This window comes from Takifugu rubripes, chromosome 16, assembly GCF_901000725.2.
Source record: "Takifugu rubripes chromosome 16, fTakRub1.2, whole genome shotgun sequence".
Lineage (NCBI taxonomy): Eukaryota > Metazoa > Chordata > Actinopteri > Tetraodontiformes > Tetraodontidae > Takifugu > Takifugu rubripes.
In genome coordinates this window covers 8,713,013-8,730,103 of record NC_042300.1, presented here as the reverse complement: position 1 = coordinate 8,730,103, position 17,091 = coordinate 8,713,013, and the positions used below count along the sequence as shown (strand labels likewise).

The 17,091-nt window shown below is 45.8% G+C and overlaps 1 protein-coding gene across 4 annotated transcripts in view; it reads right to left on the bottom strand.

The window, feature by feature from the left end:
- The window catches only part of prox1a (prospero homeobox 1a), a 30,973-nt gene that overhangs the window by 1,501 nt on the left and 12,381 nt on the right, over window positions 1-17,091 (bottom strand). For 2 of the 4 annotated variants that reach the window (XM_029849366.1, XM_011612084.2), the window contains exons 4-5: window positions 16,213-16,407; window positions 5,128-5,309 (exon numbers count right to left, since the gene is read on the bottom strand). In XM_029849366.1, the coding sequence (XP_029705226.1) occupies window positions 5,128-5,309; window positions 16,213-16,407 (377 nt within the window). Of the gene's footprint in view, window positions 1-2,594; window positions 4,761-5,127; window positions 5,310-16,212; window positions 16,408-17,091 lie in introns of those variants that run through there. The other 2 variants (XM_029849367.1, XM_029849368.1) reach the window with 2 other exon arrangements.

Below are 17,091 nucleotides of genomic sequence, written 5' to 3'. Positions count from 1 at the left end.
TGCTGACATGCAGCTGCAGAACAAACATGGATATACCTGAAGACAATGACCTTTGAACCCCACGGGGGGAGCGGTGGGAAAAACAGGAAGTGGTGAAAGTGACTGCCGGGCCTTCGGCCCTGCTGGCTGCAAATGTGAATCAGGTGGACTGTAAGCACACGGGTCATTGTACATAAAAACTACACACACACACACACACACACACACACACACACACACACACACACACACACACACACACACACACACACACATTGTTGAGGAGTGGGAGGCACAGATGTGGCGTGTGTGCATGCTATAGTGTATTTGTGCCTACACGCATCAGTGTGTGCGTGTGTGTGTGTGTGTGTGTGTGTGTGTGTGTGTGTGTGTGTGATGGAGGAAGCGAGGGAGTGATTCTTCAGATGTGGCGACAGATGGTATTTGATTACAGAGCAGACGGTCGGTGTTGTACAAAGATGCTGTCTCAGCCCAACCTAAGGAGCTGTAGCCTCCGGTGAAGGCAAGCGGAGGGAAGCAGGCGGAGGACGAGAGGGAAAAGGAGAGAGAGAGAGAAGAATAAAAGCAAAGAAGGCACAAAAGGAGCAACTCCAAAAAATGAGCATCAAAGCAAAAAGGAGTGAAAACGCAGTCAGGGAAGAACAAAAGGAAAGAAGAAGGAACAGAAACGAGCAGGCGTGGTGGAAAACACAACTGAGGTCACGATAAGAAAACGGCAAAATGATGAAGAGGGAACTCTGAGCCTGCTTTTTTTCCTTCAAAGACTCCCAACAAAGGAACCACAACAAATGTGCACAATGAGTGAAAAAATCTTTTAAGACATCACGTCTGATGCCATAATTCCCCGTTCTTTTATATTAGTTTTGAGCTTCCAAACACTGTGATTGACAGACAATCAACTACAGATCAGGGCGTTAAATGAATTCATGTTATTTCTAAATGTATTTTGATGTGTTTTTGGGTGAAAGGGGTGCTTTACGTCTTTTTCTGTATATTTATCTTTGCACACACACACAAACACACACATCATTTGATAAAAATAAGCATTAAACTAGCCTGTCATGATCTCTTTTTTTCATTTTTTATTTCCATTTTTATTCATTTTGCACAAGCTTGCATATATACTGCACATACATTCAGTTCAGAGGGGGTGAAGGCACAAAAGGCAGTGTGACTACAGGCTGTTTTCAGGCTGGGCCAAAGTAATACAGGGGGAAATATCAAAAGTCCGTTACAACCCTTTTTCTCTTCTTCTTCAGGTCCATTTAGCTGCCGGAACTTCCAGCCTCTTTTGCTCCTCTCACCTGAACGAACACTTATCGGCCTAATTTTGAAATTCAAGTCAGGTTCACTGGGGATTCGGGTATTTTAGGTTTGTCATATTCAAAGAAATGCAGCGCAGCCTTCCCTGTTTCAAAATAAAGGAAAATAACATCAAATAAATTACGATAAATTAGAAGGATAAATTACACAAGATCTGCACGACAAATCGACACCAGTAATGTAAAAACAAGCAGCCATGTTGTGAGTTTCTGTCTGTTTTTTTTACAACCCGTAGGTGACAATTCTCTCTCGGAAACACGGTCATGTCAACTGGAATTACTGCACGACAGTCGAATAATAATGGCATAAAAAAGCATCAACAGAACACTATTTACATAAAATATTGCTGAGTTACACAAAGGCAGTATTTATCCAAATCCACATGATTGATATTTACAAAAAGAGCAACATGTTAATAATAATAATAATAATAATAATAATAGTAATAATAATAATAATAATTACTAATTAATTACTACTGAAAGCATTGAAAATAAAATCCTTTTTAACAGGTCAGATCCACACACACACACACACACACACACACACACACACACACACACACACACACACACACACACACACACACACACACACACACACAGTGTTGCCAACGCTTAATGAGAATCATTTACATGTCAGGATGGTACTCCCAGGCGTGGGGGAGGGGCACAGTGTTGAGAATTGTGTCACTCGGTGGTTCACAGGTTCTCATAATCGGTCTTTTCTGACACACACGGACACACACTTGCAGACATGTAGAAACACACACCTACATGTAGAAACACACCTACACACACGGAGCTATCCCGCTGAAAAAGGTCCAAACTGGCCTCCACTGTTTGAATTAAAAAACGTACAAATTCATTTATTTTCTGTCGCCGTGGAACTGTACAGTGTGTCCCCTTAGTGACACCAACCCTCCGATGACAATGGATTTCTGTCTGACAAATCAAGAGCCCCGGCGGCTGGAGTCTGCCCGTGTTTGGGAATGAAATCGGGGTGTGCAGGCGCCCGAAGGGCCGAACTGTGACATCATCATCAGCCGACCACGTTAGCATCGTTCTGTCGGCAAAAATTTCAGAAGCGGGCGCTGGTGCAACTTCAAGGGTGCTGATGGGAAACAGGACCCCCATTAAAGGCTGGACACGGAGGGAACAATCCACCAACCCCCCTTTCCTTCTCAACCCTTTGTTTCTACCTATGTGCGATAAAAAAACTGTACATCTATTTTCCCATACGGTTATTTACAGTAGCAACAACAATATTTCATACTCTGAAAACATATTACAACTTTATTTTTCCGATCTCAAGAAGACAGCCATTCAAGCACAGTACAAAAAGTGAAGAAAGTAAAGGGAAACGTGGTCACAAAACCTGAAAATAAAATTTTAAAAGTTGCTCCTAATCTACCAACAACTCACTTATTCAGGTTACAGAAAGCTGTCCCCAAAAATACCCCGGCTTCCTTTTATCAAACAATTCCAACAATCGTCTGCTATAGTTATAATTTCCCCCATAGATTTGACTTTTACAATTCTTTAAAAAGACTATATATGTATTTAGAGACATATGTTTTAAGTATGACTGAAATCAAACAACAGGAAAACCTCGGATTTCTCACTTTTGTCATTGAGTTTCCTTTTTTCCTTCTTCATGTCATTATCCTGAATTAATTCTTTCAGATGCGAGAGCTCTAACTTTAGGGTGGGGCTGCAGGAAAGGGGCTGCGTGCACGATAATAATCTTGCACATTAGATAAAAGTGTTCTTCCCTTTCTCCTTTGTTTGTGTCGCTTTAGAACCCTGGTGCTTTGAGATTGAGCCGTGTGGGGCCTTGCCCATCCTTCAGTGAGAAATGTATCCGACTGGCTCTCTCAGGGCTCCAGATCTTAAGAAGAAACCTGTCTGGGGAGGAGGAAAGGGGGGACATAATGAAGGGAGTAGCTCTCTGTCTTTCTCTACCTCCTTTTGTCAGGGGCTTTGTCTCATTGGCAGGTTAAGCAATCTGCCCCTTTTGATCTTTTGTCAGACCCGCTAAAAGCTAATGTTGCTAAGGTGAGGTCGGCGGCGAGCTCGCACGCACGCACGCACTCTTACATGCATTCAAGTCCTCAAATTTGCCCCGTCATAGAAGCAGCCTTCACTAACCGCTTCCGAAAATTGGTAAAAAGCCTGAGAGAGGAGTACATTAACAGTAATAATCCTCGATTGTGCACAATTTATGTGGGAATTCTGGGAGTAGGATTTCATCTGGAAGTGGAAGCAATGCCATCCAGCTCAGTAACTTTATCAGAATCTCACTTTTGGGTGCTAAAAGCTGCCAGTTTGGGATGGAGAGGGTTTCAGGTGTGTGTCGTCTTTGTCTGTGCTCTTTGTGTTGCTGAGAGCTCCTAGCCCTGTGGCGAGCGCTGACCTCTGACCTGCCATTGTTGCCATGAGAAGGGAGCAAAATCAATCAAAGGCAGGTAAGAAGAAGCTGTGTTTGTGAGAGAGAGCTTATATATTTTCCTTCTTTACAATCTTTATTTAAATATCTTCTGTGTGTGAAACTACATTGAATATTTCAGCTCCGGGTGATTCATGTCATAGCTTGATGGTGACCTTGTATGTGCTGATCACCATAACATCCTGCCATATAACCAGACTGCTGCATTTACTCTGTGAGCTGTGCTGTAAAGAGACAGAAAAAAAGCAGCTGCTACAGCAGATCGAACTGTCAGGTCTTCAAAATCGGAATGGCTGTGGATATTTAACTCTTTAGAACCAAACAAAAAGCCACACCTCATACGCATATTTCTATATTCCTCCCAGAAATGTTCACGTCAGTGTTTCTGCAGATCCTGCCTTCAATTAACCCCCCCCCCCCCCCCAAATGAGACATTTTCCATATCATACAGAATAAAATAAATTTTGAATAGACAAAAAGGATGATAAATATGGGTAAAACATTTCAGAATCTAAATTTCTGTGGAATAATAATAGCAATAATTTATTTTTTTTTCTGCAAAGGCATAAAGGGACAAAAAAAAATCTTGAAGTGCCAATCTTAAGCAAACAGTGATGACAAATAATAATCATAACCAACAACATCAATAATAATAATAGTCAAAATAATAATGTACAGCCAATAAACACAATGCCCCCAGTGCAGGGAAAACACTTCAAAACATGGTAGAGCCCAGTAGCTATTGAAACCAGTCCAAGGTCCACAGACTAGTGCAGACCAGTGCATGAGTCCAGTCTTTCTCCAGTCAATAACCTCACTCGGTCTTATTTTCTGTGCACGTGTGTTTGTGTGTGGGAGCAAATGTCCTGTCGGGGACATCAGCAGTAGCTGTTGGGCACCCAGTGGATTGGAGGGACTTCCCTGAGTGTCTTTAGGGAACCCAGCCTAGGTTGTGTAAAATGGAACTCCTTCCACCTATCTGGGACACACTTGATTTAGTGTTGATAGGTTCACACAGTCCCAAAAAACAAAAAAACAAAAAAAAAACACCCCAAAGATTAGTGTCTCTTCAATTCAGAATCATAGAAAAACAAAACAAATTATAATCTGTAATATTTATCATACTTTATAATAACAACACAATAGCTAGGCCATTTAGGAACTGTCACAAATTGGGAATGCTACTTCATAAATTTCATACATTCAAAAAAAAAAGTATTTTAAAAAAATTAACAGGGAATCAAGCAAACGTTGGAGAAAAGTGATGGAAATCAAAGGAGAGCATCATTTTAGAATTCTATCAAATCAGGAATAAAAGCGCAAAGCATCGAGCGAGAAGGAGGAGGAGAAATTTACTCGTGTAGAAGCTCTTGGAGACAGTTGGGGGACTTGAAGACCTCGGGGACCTCGCTGTCCAGTTTGCAGATGACCTTGTAGATGGCCTTTTTCCACGAGGGGTCCACATCTTTGCCAGCCACGATGGCGTTGAAGAACTCCCTCAGTGTGACCTCGGCCACCTCCAGGAAGCGATCGGGGACCTTGAGACACAGAAGCGACTCGTCATCTAACCAGGCAACATCAGACAACATCAAACTATAATGAGCCTCATTTTCATATTCTCGCACGGATGTGGCAGCATAAATCTTACGGGTCTCACGAACATCTACTTCCTTAAAAGCTGCTCGGAGCTGCAGCCTGAGAAAAGTCACTTCTTGTGAATTCTCAGGTTTCCCTGGCCTCCCACATCCCTCCCCGTGACGCTGCGAGTGTGACATCTTTATGGGTCCCACTGTTAAACTGTGACCAAACAAGAAAGTGGAGCTGAGCGTCGGGTGGAGGAGAGGTTCTGGCGAAAGAGGAAGTACTAAATGGTTTGGGAAACAGGGAAACACACGGCCTCTTTAGTGTCCCTGACAGCAGCGCTCACCAACACCATGGAGATGATTAGTCTGGCAAAGATCTGTGACACCTTCCCCCAAGCCAACACTCACACACACACACACACACACACACACACACACACACACACACACACACACACACACACACACTTCTTTGTGCCAAGGAGATGACACATCCTGTACTGTTACAGTGCTCATAGACACACACACACACACTTGCAGATGTAAATGCTACCCTGGTGTATTTGGCTGCGTCTCTTTCCTCAACTCAAAGCTCCGGGGCGAAGCAGCCTTCAGGGGTCACCTGCTTGGATAATGCTGACTGTCTCCCTGCCCGCTCCCCTGGATGCTCACACTCTCCCCCACATGCACACGCACGCACGCACGCACACACACACACACACACACACACACACACACACACACACACACACACACACACACACACACACACACACACACAGCAGCTTGCCCAAACGCCTGACGGTGCTTCCTCCACTCTGTTCCTCCAATGTCCTGCAGATACTCATCAGGAGTGTCAGGACACAGCAAGGTTAGTGACCATTGGAGCACATGCATACACAAATGGCCATGTACACACACGCGCGAGCACACACACACACACACACGCACACACACACTCACAGGACAGCCACCCACCCCCCTCAGCGTGATGAATGATGGCTCAGATATGTGTGAGTGGCTAGAGGTAGACCTGTTCCCCAAATGTATAACTGTCTTCTAATCTGAAAAAAAAGGATTTAATTAATTTGAACATGTTTCAAAGAGAGCCACAGTGACCCAGACGTCAGGGTGCAACTTCACGCTGTAGGCTAACACGACGCTTACAGGCTGGGATGGCCAGCGCCATAGCTACCGAAGGTAATGTCACTGAGTGCTGCATTACTAAGAATATTCCAGCGCAGTATTTCTCCTGACGTTTTGACTATAAAAGGACAGCAAAATGCTGACTGCAAGGAGAAAGCAATGTCAAGGAGAAAAGGGGTATTGGTATTTCAGATCCCCTTGACTGAGAGAGCGAGAACAAGCAGGAGAGAGAGGGATGGTGAGGGAAGGAGGGGCTGGAAAGAGTCTAAGGAGAGAGGGAGCGCGGGGCGATATTTCTGTCTCCCAAGTCTTTTGTTTTTGAGAGGAGAGGTCGTGTATGTCAGCGTGCTGCCGTGGGCCTTTACTGGTTGGAAACCACTCCCCATGTCCCACTCCGTCCCCCTCTTCATCCTTCTCTCTCTCTGTCTCTAGGGTCAGCTGTTGGGCCTTTGTTCCAGGAGCATTGTGGGGGATTATCCAGTGTGGCCGTTCATTCACTCGGCTGTCCGGTAAATGGGGCCAATCGCGTGGCTCACAATCCTTCATACATATTTCATAGGGCTTTTTAACAACTTCTCAGCAGAGCTCAAAATTAAAGGACAGATGTACAAAGAGGAGAGGAGAGAGGGATGCTGAGGAAAAGTGAGAAAAGAAAGAGAAAGTGATGAATAGAAGCGGCAGAAAAAAGGCAAACAACACAACAGAGATATAGAGAAATATAGAATATCTGACACATCTTTAGGTGATCCAATCCTGTTGCTTCTGCGTGTGTATGCAACTTTTGGAAGAGGATGACATAAGCATACTTGAGAGGACTTTGTCAGCTCTCAACACGCTTAATGATTATTTTTTTGTAATTTTAGTCTGAATGAAAGGGAATTTACAAAAATAAGGGCTTTTCATTGTGAGAGGTCTGATAAAATAAATAGGATGGAAATGTGTGCAGAGGGGGTTCGGAAACAAAAGCTTTATTAAAAGGGATTTTACTGCAGCTCGACCCCTGTGTGTCACAGAATGAAAGGATCCGTCCAGACTGGGGAAGGAATCAGAAAAATTAGGAACGTGCGGGCTCCAAACCGCACAAGGATAAACACGCTTTAATAACCTTTGCATTGCCCCGTGTGTTGAGTGTGTGGCAATCAAAGAAAGAATGAAAGAAGAAAACAGAGGGACTTCTCTAACAACAGGCGGCAATGAGGCCGTTAATCACTCTCATTCACAGACTCCCCCTTACCCCCCATTCTCTCCACCTCTCTCCATCTCCCTCTCTCGTGACAGGTTGCTTTGAGACAGAAGGATAAGCTCTTTTTCAGAGAGAGGGAATCGGATTTCCTGCTTTTTGATGAGATAATAAAATATGACTGAGCACAATGGGAGCCTGTGGATGGCTTGCTGGGAGCCATTCACTCCAGCAGTGGGCCCTGTCTTAAGACTGCTTAGACAAACGTTTAGAAAGGTAGCCAGAGGCCTGAGCCCTCAAAGAGCAGCTACTGTTACAAACACGTTGCGTATATGTGTCTTTGCCCGTGTTTTGCTAAACCCTGAGAAATCTCTTGTCTCTCGGTGACTCAGGGTTGGCTGTTTGTTTGGCCAGCGTGTTTCTCCCCCTTGCTTTTGGGAACTGTCAAGAGATGTATTGCACCTTCTATTTGCACAGCGTTGGCCAAACAAGACAAGACCCTGGAAGATAAGGCTGTGTACGTGTGTGTGTGAGAGAGAGAGTGTGTGTGACTAAGTGTGGGTGTGTGTGTGCGAGTGAGCTGCAGCCTTGAAGGATGAAATGGTGGGACACAACACAAACCTCTGCTGCCAGTCCGGTTAATTCCTAATCCCAGCTCAGCCTGGGAATACCAACACTTCCCATGCTTTCTGCTCATTGTGTTTTAGCGTGACAGTGTGAGACAGGGAATGTGTGGCTTGACGCCACAGATTTGTTCTTTCTTTTTTTTTTTTTACTGTAAATTTAAAAAAAAAAGCTCAATTCTGCTGAGGGTGAAGTGTCTTTAACAACAAGAAGTTGAAGGCCTGTGACATCTCAGTGATTTAACCCAGAGCTTCCCGAACCTTGAACACACACTTGAACATATTGTAGCCCCCGTGCCTCAGATATCTGCTCTGATCAATAATCTACAAAGGCCTTGATAAGCTCTTGGTCCACACTGTCACTTTGGGCAAACACAACCCATGTCCCCTCTCATCCTACCCCTCGTTATGCTTGTTTTTAACCTCCCGTCCTGTTAATAACAAAGTGTCAATGCGGGAGAGTCCAAGCAAGCTGCAGAGATGTGGAGAATGCACCCGCCCCCTCTGTTTAATCACTTCATTTCCAAGCGCTCAAGTTTCTCCATTTTCTTGATATTGAGCCCTTTATCAGGAATTTACCCCCCTGCTCTATGAGACAACTAGGGACGGGAAACTGGCCTCAAAGCTGAGCAAACACTAGCCACCCTCACTCCGCTGATAGCCTTGAAAGCATGAAGCCTTGAGGGACTAGTTTGTATGCACACGCGTATTAGCGCAGGCGTGCGTCCGAGGAAGTGTGCGTCTTGTTTTCTGCTCACGAACCCTGGCGTCACATGTGCTGTTCTCAAGGTGCTCCTTAAACAAGGAGCCAAGGACAGGACCTTATTACACTGCACGACACCTTGAATATACCTGTTTTTTCCACTTGGACATTTTATTAGCCAAGAACACCGAGTATTTTGTGTTTTAGGGCGACGGTGATATTAGGGACAGAGCTGGAGGCTGAGATGCTCTAAAACATGACATAGGTTGCTGCAAGGTCCTAACAAAGACGCTTTTCAGCAATGTGTTTTATCATTACATAGTTCATGATGTTGTAATATCTCTGTTAACAAGTAGTTACCACAAATAATATAGTCTGGAGAAGGATAAGATTTCTCACACTCTGGTTGAGAAATCCCCAATTCAAAAATCCCCTCCATTGTTGTTCATTGATTACTGTGAAACATGCAGCATGTCAAGTTTTAGATTGCAGCAGCTCTCCACAATGCTACCGTATATTTTTAGTCAAAATGGAAACCACCCAATGAGTAGAACCGAGCCGGCGTGAAACAACAGGTACAACGCAGCATGAAAGGGGTAGCAGGAAAAATTCATTTTTTGGATATCTGAGGGAAAAGGCAGTCTAAACGAAGGGAGGGAGGGTCATGGTGTTCTGTAACAGGGCCTCTTGGGGTCAGGAAGTCAACCTGGCTCACAGAGGCCGAGAAAGCGGGAGGCAGAAGGGAAAGAAAGGAGCGAGGGAGTCTGGAAGATAGGAGAGGGACATCTGGAGAGGAGGAGTGCAGAGGGAGGGAGAGGAAGAATAGATGGGTGGGAGGAAGGAGGGGGTGGGGGCAGCTGAAGAATAAGAATGAAGCGCAAGGAGCTGTGGCCAAGGAGGACTGAAAATGGATGGATGATGGATGGATGATGGATGGATGGGTGGATGGATGGATGGATGGATGGATGGGTGGATGGATGGATGGATGAGGCAAGTAGCAGGGAAAGAGAAAAAACAACTGCAAATTTGGTTTTAATACTTTGAAAAGAAGTGTCTTGTCTATGTGAGTCTGTGTTTGTGAGTATGTGTGTGTGTGTGTGTGTGTGTGGGGGGGGGGGGGGGGGGTGGTGCATATATTTGTGTTTGTGTAAATTGAGTGTTCTTTGACACATCTGCAGTTCAGACGCACACCCTGGTCATTTTGGCATGAGTCCCTTTGCCACGCTTCATTAGTTTCTCTCTGTCACTCTCTCTCTCTCTCTCTCACACACACACACACACACACACACACACACACACACACACACACACACACACACACACACACAAAGACAGAGCCCAAAATGGTCCAGAAATAATGACATAATCAGCAGCTGTGCCACAGAGCAGGCTTCCTCACAAGGTGACCAGGGACAGCAGGAAGGGAAATGGGAGGAGGAGAAAAGGGAGGAAGAGTGTGTGTGTGTGTGTGTGCGGGGGGGTTGGGGGGGAAGCAGGGAGTGAGCAAGCCCAGCGAGAGGATGTGTAAGTGTGTGCAGGTGAGAAAAGGAGAGGGGATCATGTAGTTCTTTATGTTGAAGCGATTCTTGGCCACCCCCGGTGCCTCCAGGCTCTGCGCAGAGCTCTGGCCATTTAATCAGCATATAGAATAAAGTGGCTTAATCTAACATACACAGGCGCACGTATGAGCGCACACACACAGCGAAGAAAAGACCTGTCAGGTCCACGTCAAACGGGGGCCCTCGATGGCCTGGGGCTATTCACTGAGAGGCAGATGATCCTGCGCTTTATTCTTTGCCTTCTGTCAACTCCTCTTGCTGAGACGACTTACGAGCACTGACTGCTCATAAACGTCTTTGACTCCCCCACACGCACACACACACACACACACACACACACACACACCACTGTCTCTCTACAACTTGTTATCCCATCTCACTGTTTTGCTCTCGCTGTCTATTTCCAGTTCTAGTCTGAAACTGTTGAACGTATGAGAGGAGAGGAGAGGAGAGGAGAGGAGAGGAGAGGAGAGGAGAGGAGAGGAGAGGAGAGGAGAGGAGAGGAGAGGAGAGGAGAGGAGAGGAGAGGAGAGGAGAGGAGGTTGTCAGTGGATCTTGTTTCTCTACCCTGGCAGCCTCAGCCTATTGCATCATAGCTAAAATGGTAACAATATAATAATTAGACAACTGTGTTGGAAGTATGATAAAGCATGACTAAAATAATGACTCTAACCTCAGGACTATAAGCCTTCTAAAAGAGGAAAATTTTAAGTCTAATTTTAAAAGTAGAGAGGGAGTCAGCCTCCCGTACCTGGACAGGGAGCTGGTTCCACAGAAGGGGGGCCTGGTAGCTAAATTCTCAGCCCCCCAATTCTAGTTTTAGAGATTCTGGGGATCACAAGTAAACCAGCATTGTGAGAACCAACTATAGGGATCATAAGGTGCTTTTCTCTCCTCCGGGTGGGATGGAGCTTGGCCTGTGATGACCTTGCAGGGTTAGGGGTTAGGGTTATTTTTGATGTAATGGGCGGCCAAAGAAGAGAAGCCAGCACAGGAGTAATGCGATACCTGTTAGAACTCTAGCTGCAGATGAAAACATTAGTCAGTGCAGCATCAATATTTTCCACATCTTTGCAATGTCTCGCAAATGAAATCAGGAGCTTCTAGAGACTGTTTTTATGAGTTGAAGGCCCACACACAATGACCTCAGTTTTTTCTTAAATAAGAAGGAAATCTGAGGCAAATTTAAAGGCTTTATCCCTTTAAGGGAGGCCTGGACTTTCACTAACTGTGTGTACTTGCAGGTAGATACAATTATAGGTAGGTATAGAAAAGCGTTGCGCAATCATTGTTTGATGATACGAAGCTCTACAGCTAAATGATGGAAGCCAGAGAAGTTTGTTTCGTGTGAGTTTAACTTCTTTCTAGGAGTAATACTGAGAGGGTTATGGCAGGTGTGTGTTTTTGTTGTTGGACCCAGCAGAAAATTGTATTTTTGGCTGCTCAGAACTTAGATCTATACAACCAGCTTTTCATCTGCTTTCTCTTTTCTTCAATGGCTCTTCAAAGAGAAGCCTAGAGCCTTTTAGTAAAAAAAAAGAAAGAATCCCACACCTGAGTACATGTGTGGTTTCAGGATCTGTTTCTGCCTCTTCCCCTTTGCAACCAGGGCAACGGCCCTAACCTTTTACCCTCGAATTCCCTGAGGTCGAAGTCAGGTCAAACGCCCCGCGCGTGCACACAGACACCGCGGACCGAAGAAAATGAAAGAGTGGAAGAAAGGGAGGGAGGAGAAGACATTAGCCTCTCCAGTTGAGAACAAATGAGAGCCCTGAGAGGGATGCAAAGAGGAGGAACGAGGGAGTGAGGGGGAAGGAGAGGTGAAGCACACAAAGCTACGGGGCATGGCGGTCGGACAGACAGCATCTGCTATCAGCTCTCAGTGGCTCCGGTAATGGATGGCGAGACACTGAGAACGGATGAGGGAGGAAGAGAGGAAAAGGCCCAGGAAGAGAGGGATGACACTGGGGGAAAACAGAGGGGTTTCCACCCAAAAAAGAGGGATGAAAGACAAAAGAGGAAAGGTTACAATAGTGAGACATCCTTCTCAAAGGAGAAAGAGCACCCGATAAGGGAGGATACATGATACCCATGCGTGTATGTGTGTGTGTGTGTGTGTGTGCGTTGGTGTGAGTCGACGAGTGCGCAGGTACGTCCCTCTCACATAGAGAACAGAAGCACTTCCTCTTTCAGGTGCAGTGAGAGTGTGTTTTTGTCCCCGGTGGGTGGAGGTGGTCACTTGGCCTGTGCTGTCTGGAAATCTGAGAGTTATAGCGGCCATAAAGCTGCCTCTTTATCAGACCCCACCTCTTTGTAACACTTTACCAGGTCATACATATTCCTGTCTGGTGAAAACTGATGTGCGTTGTCTTTGGGATGGGGGATGGGGGGGGTTCAAAGACAAACAGGGCGCCTGCAGTGTTTAAAAAAAGGGAGAAAGAAAAGGACACTAAGTCAAAATTTTCACTTGAGTCCACACATGAAAGAGCGGTGTGCTCAAAGTCAAGGCTATGGAAGGCCGCGCTCGTTTTTTTGGAAGACTTTGATGACGATGGACAAAGTGAATGAGAAGCGGAGAAGAAAGAGAAGAAAAGAGGGGGATCAGGAGGGGCGGCTGAGTAAAGAGGAAGAGCCTGGGTCTAGGTAATTAATAGCAAACTCTTTAATTACTGCTGCTGTTCATTGTGCCAGAAGGAATGTGACAATTATGCCATTAAAACTTTCTAATGGGGGAGGCGAGGGAGAGGACAGGGCAGGGGAGAATAACGGAAGACATGCAAAAGAGGAGGATGAAAGAATGAAAGGAGAGAGGCAACAGAAGGAAGAGAGAACGACGAGAGGGAGCAAGGGAGGAGGGATATGAAAGGAAAAGGGGAAACAATCGCGACAAAAGAGGAGCTGGGAGGGAGATGTGGAGCGTATTAGGCCAGCACAGTGACAGAGCAGATTAGCATCAAACAAGAAAGGCCACAGACATGTGTGTGTGTGTGTGTGTGTGTGTGTGTGTGTGTGTGTGTGTGTGTGCATGTGTGTGTGTGTGAGTGTGACTGAAACAGAGGACATATTCATTCCAAAGACGCCACCAAGGTGATTGAACTTTGATGAGGCAGAATCTGGCAAAGGGAAAACTGTCTGTGTGTGTGTTGAGTGTGTGTGTGTGTGTGTGTCCGTGCTGAATCTGCGTAGGCTCCTGTTTCAAGTGGTGGTGCAGGCAGGTAAGGGAGGAAGAAGAGGAGGAGGAGGAGGAGGTGGAGGAGAAAGGGGAGAGATCCACAGAAAACGGCCCTGGGGGCATCCTGATACACATCCAGTACATTTCCATCTCCATGTTACCTCTATGACTCACACACACACACACACACACACACACGTGCACACACACACACTTATGAGACAAAGGAACATAACAAATGTGTACGGGCACATGCATAATACACACAAACACATCATTCCCACACAAACATCAAACAGCAGCTAAACACACAACCCACGCAACAACACTCACAAACACACCGTCATAGACATGAATAACACCCCCCCACACACACACAGACACACACACACATACCTGTACATCAAAAAGCAACACAGAAACACTTGCATGCAGAGTCTTCGTACTCTCTAAGGCGGTTGGTCTGTCAGGGGGGGTTGATATTTGCATGGCTGGGCAAATTTTCCTTGTGTTAAAGTCTAATCAGCTCCTGTATCTCCCAGACACCTGCCTCGTTTAAAAAAAACTTTATATGCAAAACACCTTTGCACCCTCCTCCCCTCCTGCAGCTCCTCGGCCAACAGAAGACTTATTCACCTGGCCTCTCTCCCTCTTTTCCTCTCTGTCTGTCTTCTTGCAAATTTTTACATTTACGCATGCAAATAGTTCCCCTTAAGCCTCTTTCAGCAGCAGCTTCCTGGTGGTGCTGGGAGAAGAATGATGGTTTTGTCAGAGATGGGACTCACAAACGCAAAGACGCAAAGAGACGTCTTTGCTACGCGATCCTGCGTAATTCAATTTGGTGTAAAAGTAGTAAATTATTGCGCAACTTTCTACTCTAAAAGCCAAAAGTCCCTTGGTCTAACATGTTTTTAATTTGACAGGATGTTGAAGCCAAAATTTATTTGATCGTGACACAAATACAGGAAGAATATTGAAATGAAGCTAAAGCGGGGTCAGAACTTGTAATCACTTCATGTGTGAGAGATCATTGATTTAAACATGTGGCCAAAACAAATAGGTTCTAAGCCCTTAATAAGGAGGAGGAATTATCTCATCTTTTTCTGCGCTTTGCCCTGCTGGACATTGGGCTTATTGAGACCTCATATACAAGTGCTTCTGCCTGCCAGACTCTTTCAAAGCGTCCCTAAGAGGGATGAAGACGGATGTGGGGAAGTGTGTGCGTGCATGTGTGTGTTTGGTTGCACACAGAGTAGCCCCAGTGGACAAATAACGGACAGAGAGAGATAGACGTGTACAAAGAGAGTGAAGCACTTTAAATGTGAGCGCTGCAAAAGTCCCACAGCTCACAAGGGCACTTCTCTCCTGCGCGTCATCCTTCTTCCCCCCCTCTCTCCTTCCACCATTCTTTCTCCCTTTTCTCCTTTCCTCCCTTCCCTGCTCTCTCCTTTGTCTCCCTGCTCTCACCCTCTATCCCCTATCTATCCATCTCCCTCTCCCCTCTGTCTCTCCCCTTCCTCTCACTAAAACAGTAGGACGCTTAACCTTGATAACAGTGAGATTTTCCCCCTCAAAGTGACACATACATGCACACCCACCCACCCACTCACACACCCACACCCCCCCCACACACACACGGTGGAGAAGTGCTTTGCCAGCATACCAGACTGGTCCAAGGGACGGCTGTACCCTTCGAGGTGAACAGGACACTAGGAAATGCAGCAACAACAAAACACTCACATTCATAGACTCTCTCTATGGACACACACACACACACACACACACACACACACACACACACACACACACACACACATACCGGGTCCCTCTTAACACAACCCTTTTTAAAGGTCCATTGTAGACTGACATTGAGAGAGTGCTGGCAATCTGGGAACATTTCTCTCTCTCTCTCTCAAACACACACACACGCACACACACACACGCACACACACACACACACACACACACACACAAGGATATGGTAGAAAGAGGAAGCTGCCTGTTGAGAATTTATGATTTCAATGGAAGATCTGCACATAAACATCTCACCATAGGTGATAGGTAAATAAGAAGAGGGAAGTAAAAATGTCCTTTCACAAACCCACACACACACACAGACACACACAGACACACACTAAGAACCATAAAGGGAAATTAAAATGGAGGAAGAGGCAATATGAAGTACTCATAAGGTTTCTTCCTCATTGGATAAGTTCCTCAATTTTGTATGCAACTGAAGCTTCAAATGCAAACTACATTTTTCATCTTTTCATGGTTCCATATTATTCCCGTCCAGTGAAATTGATTGATGAAAAAAAAGAGAGGAAAAAAGTGCCACAGGCGGTTATGAAAAAGTGCTTCGTCATAATTTGACTATTCTGGGAATGGTTTGCATTGGACGCTGTCGTCATCATTTGTCTTCAGCACTCTGAAAGCGGCAACGTTAAATGTCGACAGCAGTGTTAGCGCATTTACCTCAAAGTCATTGGCCTTGTTGTAGTGCATGTTAAGGGCCCGGAAGAGCTCACAGTCACGGCTGACGCTCAGCTCCTCGCTCCCGGTGACTCCGTCGTTGATGGCCTGACGGGCAAACTTCTCCATCTGGATGTAGTAGAACTCCCTGAAGTTGCTGAACCACTTGATCAACTGGGAGGTGATGCAGCGGTTAAACTGCAACGAGAAATGTCAAAGTGTCTGTTTTACTAAGACGTTTGGAGTGGAGATCAGTGAAATTCCCAGGTTTGCCACGGGGTTTGAGTCAGTGTGAAGTGTGAGATGACAGTGTGTCATGTCGCACCGCGGGTGGCTAAGATGTGAGGAGGAGACTTAAAGGACGGGGGCAATACAGACGCGCAAGAGAGAGCACAGGTCAGGGAGCGAGGGAAGATAATAGAGACATTAACTGAGACAGCCAGCAAAGGGGAGAGGAAAGTGAGAGTGAAACTGTGTGTGTGGGGGGTCAACTTCCCCACTGGGAACAGACCTTCCCCCTATCATAACCCTCACAGTGGAGGGAGGTGGGGAGGGCTGCAGGACGGCAAACATGTAATTGACCAGAAAAACGATTAAGTCATCATCTGAAGCGCCCTGGCCTGCAGGGGGGCTCAAACGCGTACTTAACCCCGTTCACCGATTACATCCCGATTCTCCTCCTCTCTCCGCATCGCCCGGGCACAGCAAAGGGAGAAGGGAAAAAAAGGGGGGGTAAAAAAGAGGAAAGAAAGATATAAGCATTGTGGAGAAGACTGTGGCTGATCTGATCTGTGCCACTCGGTAGGATTCAATGGGACGAGGTAAACCCATTAAGAGCTCGGGCTGCTCACAGCTTCTGCCCCCCCCCTTGGCTTCAGCCCT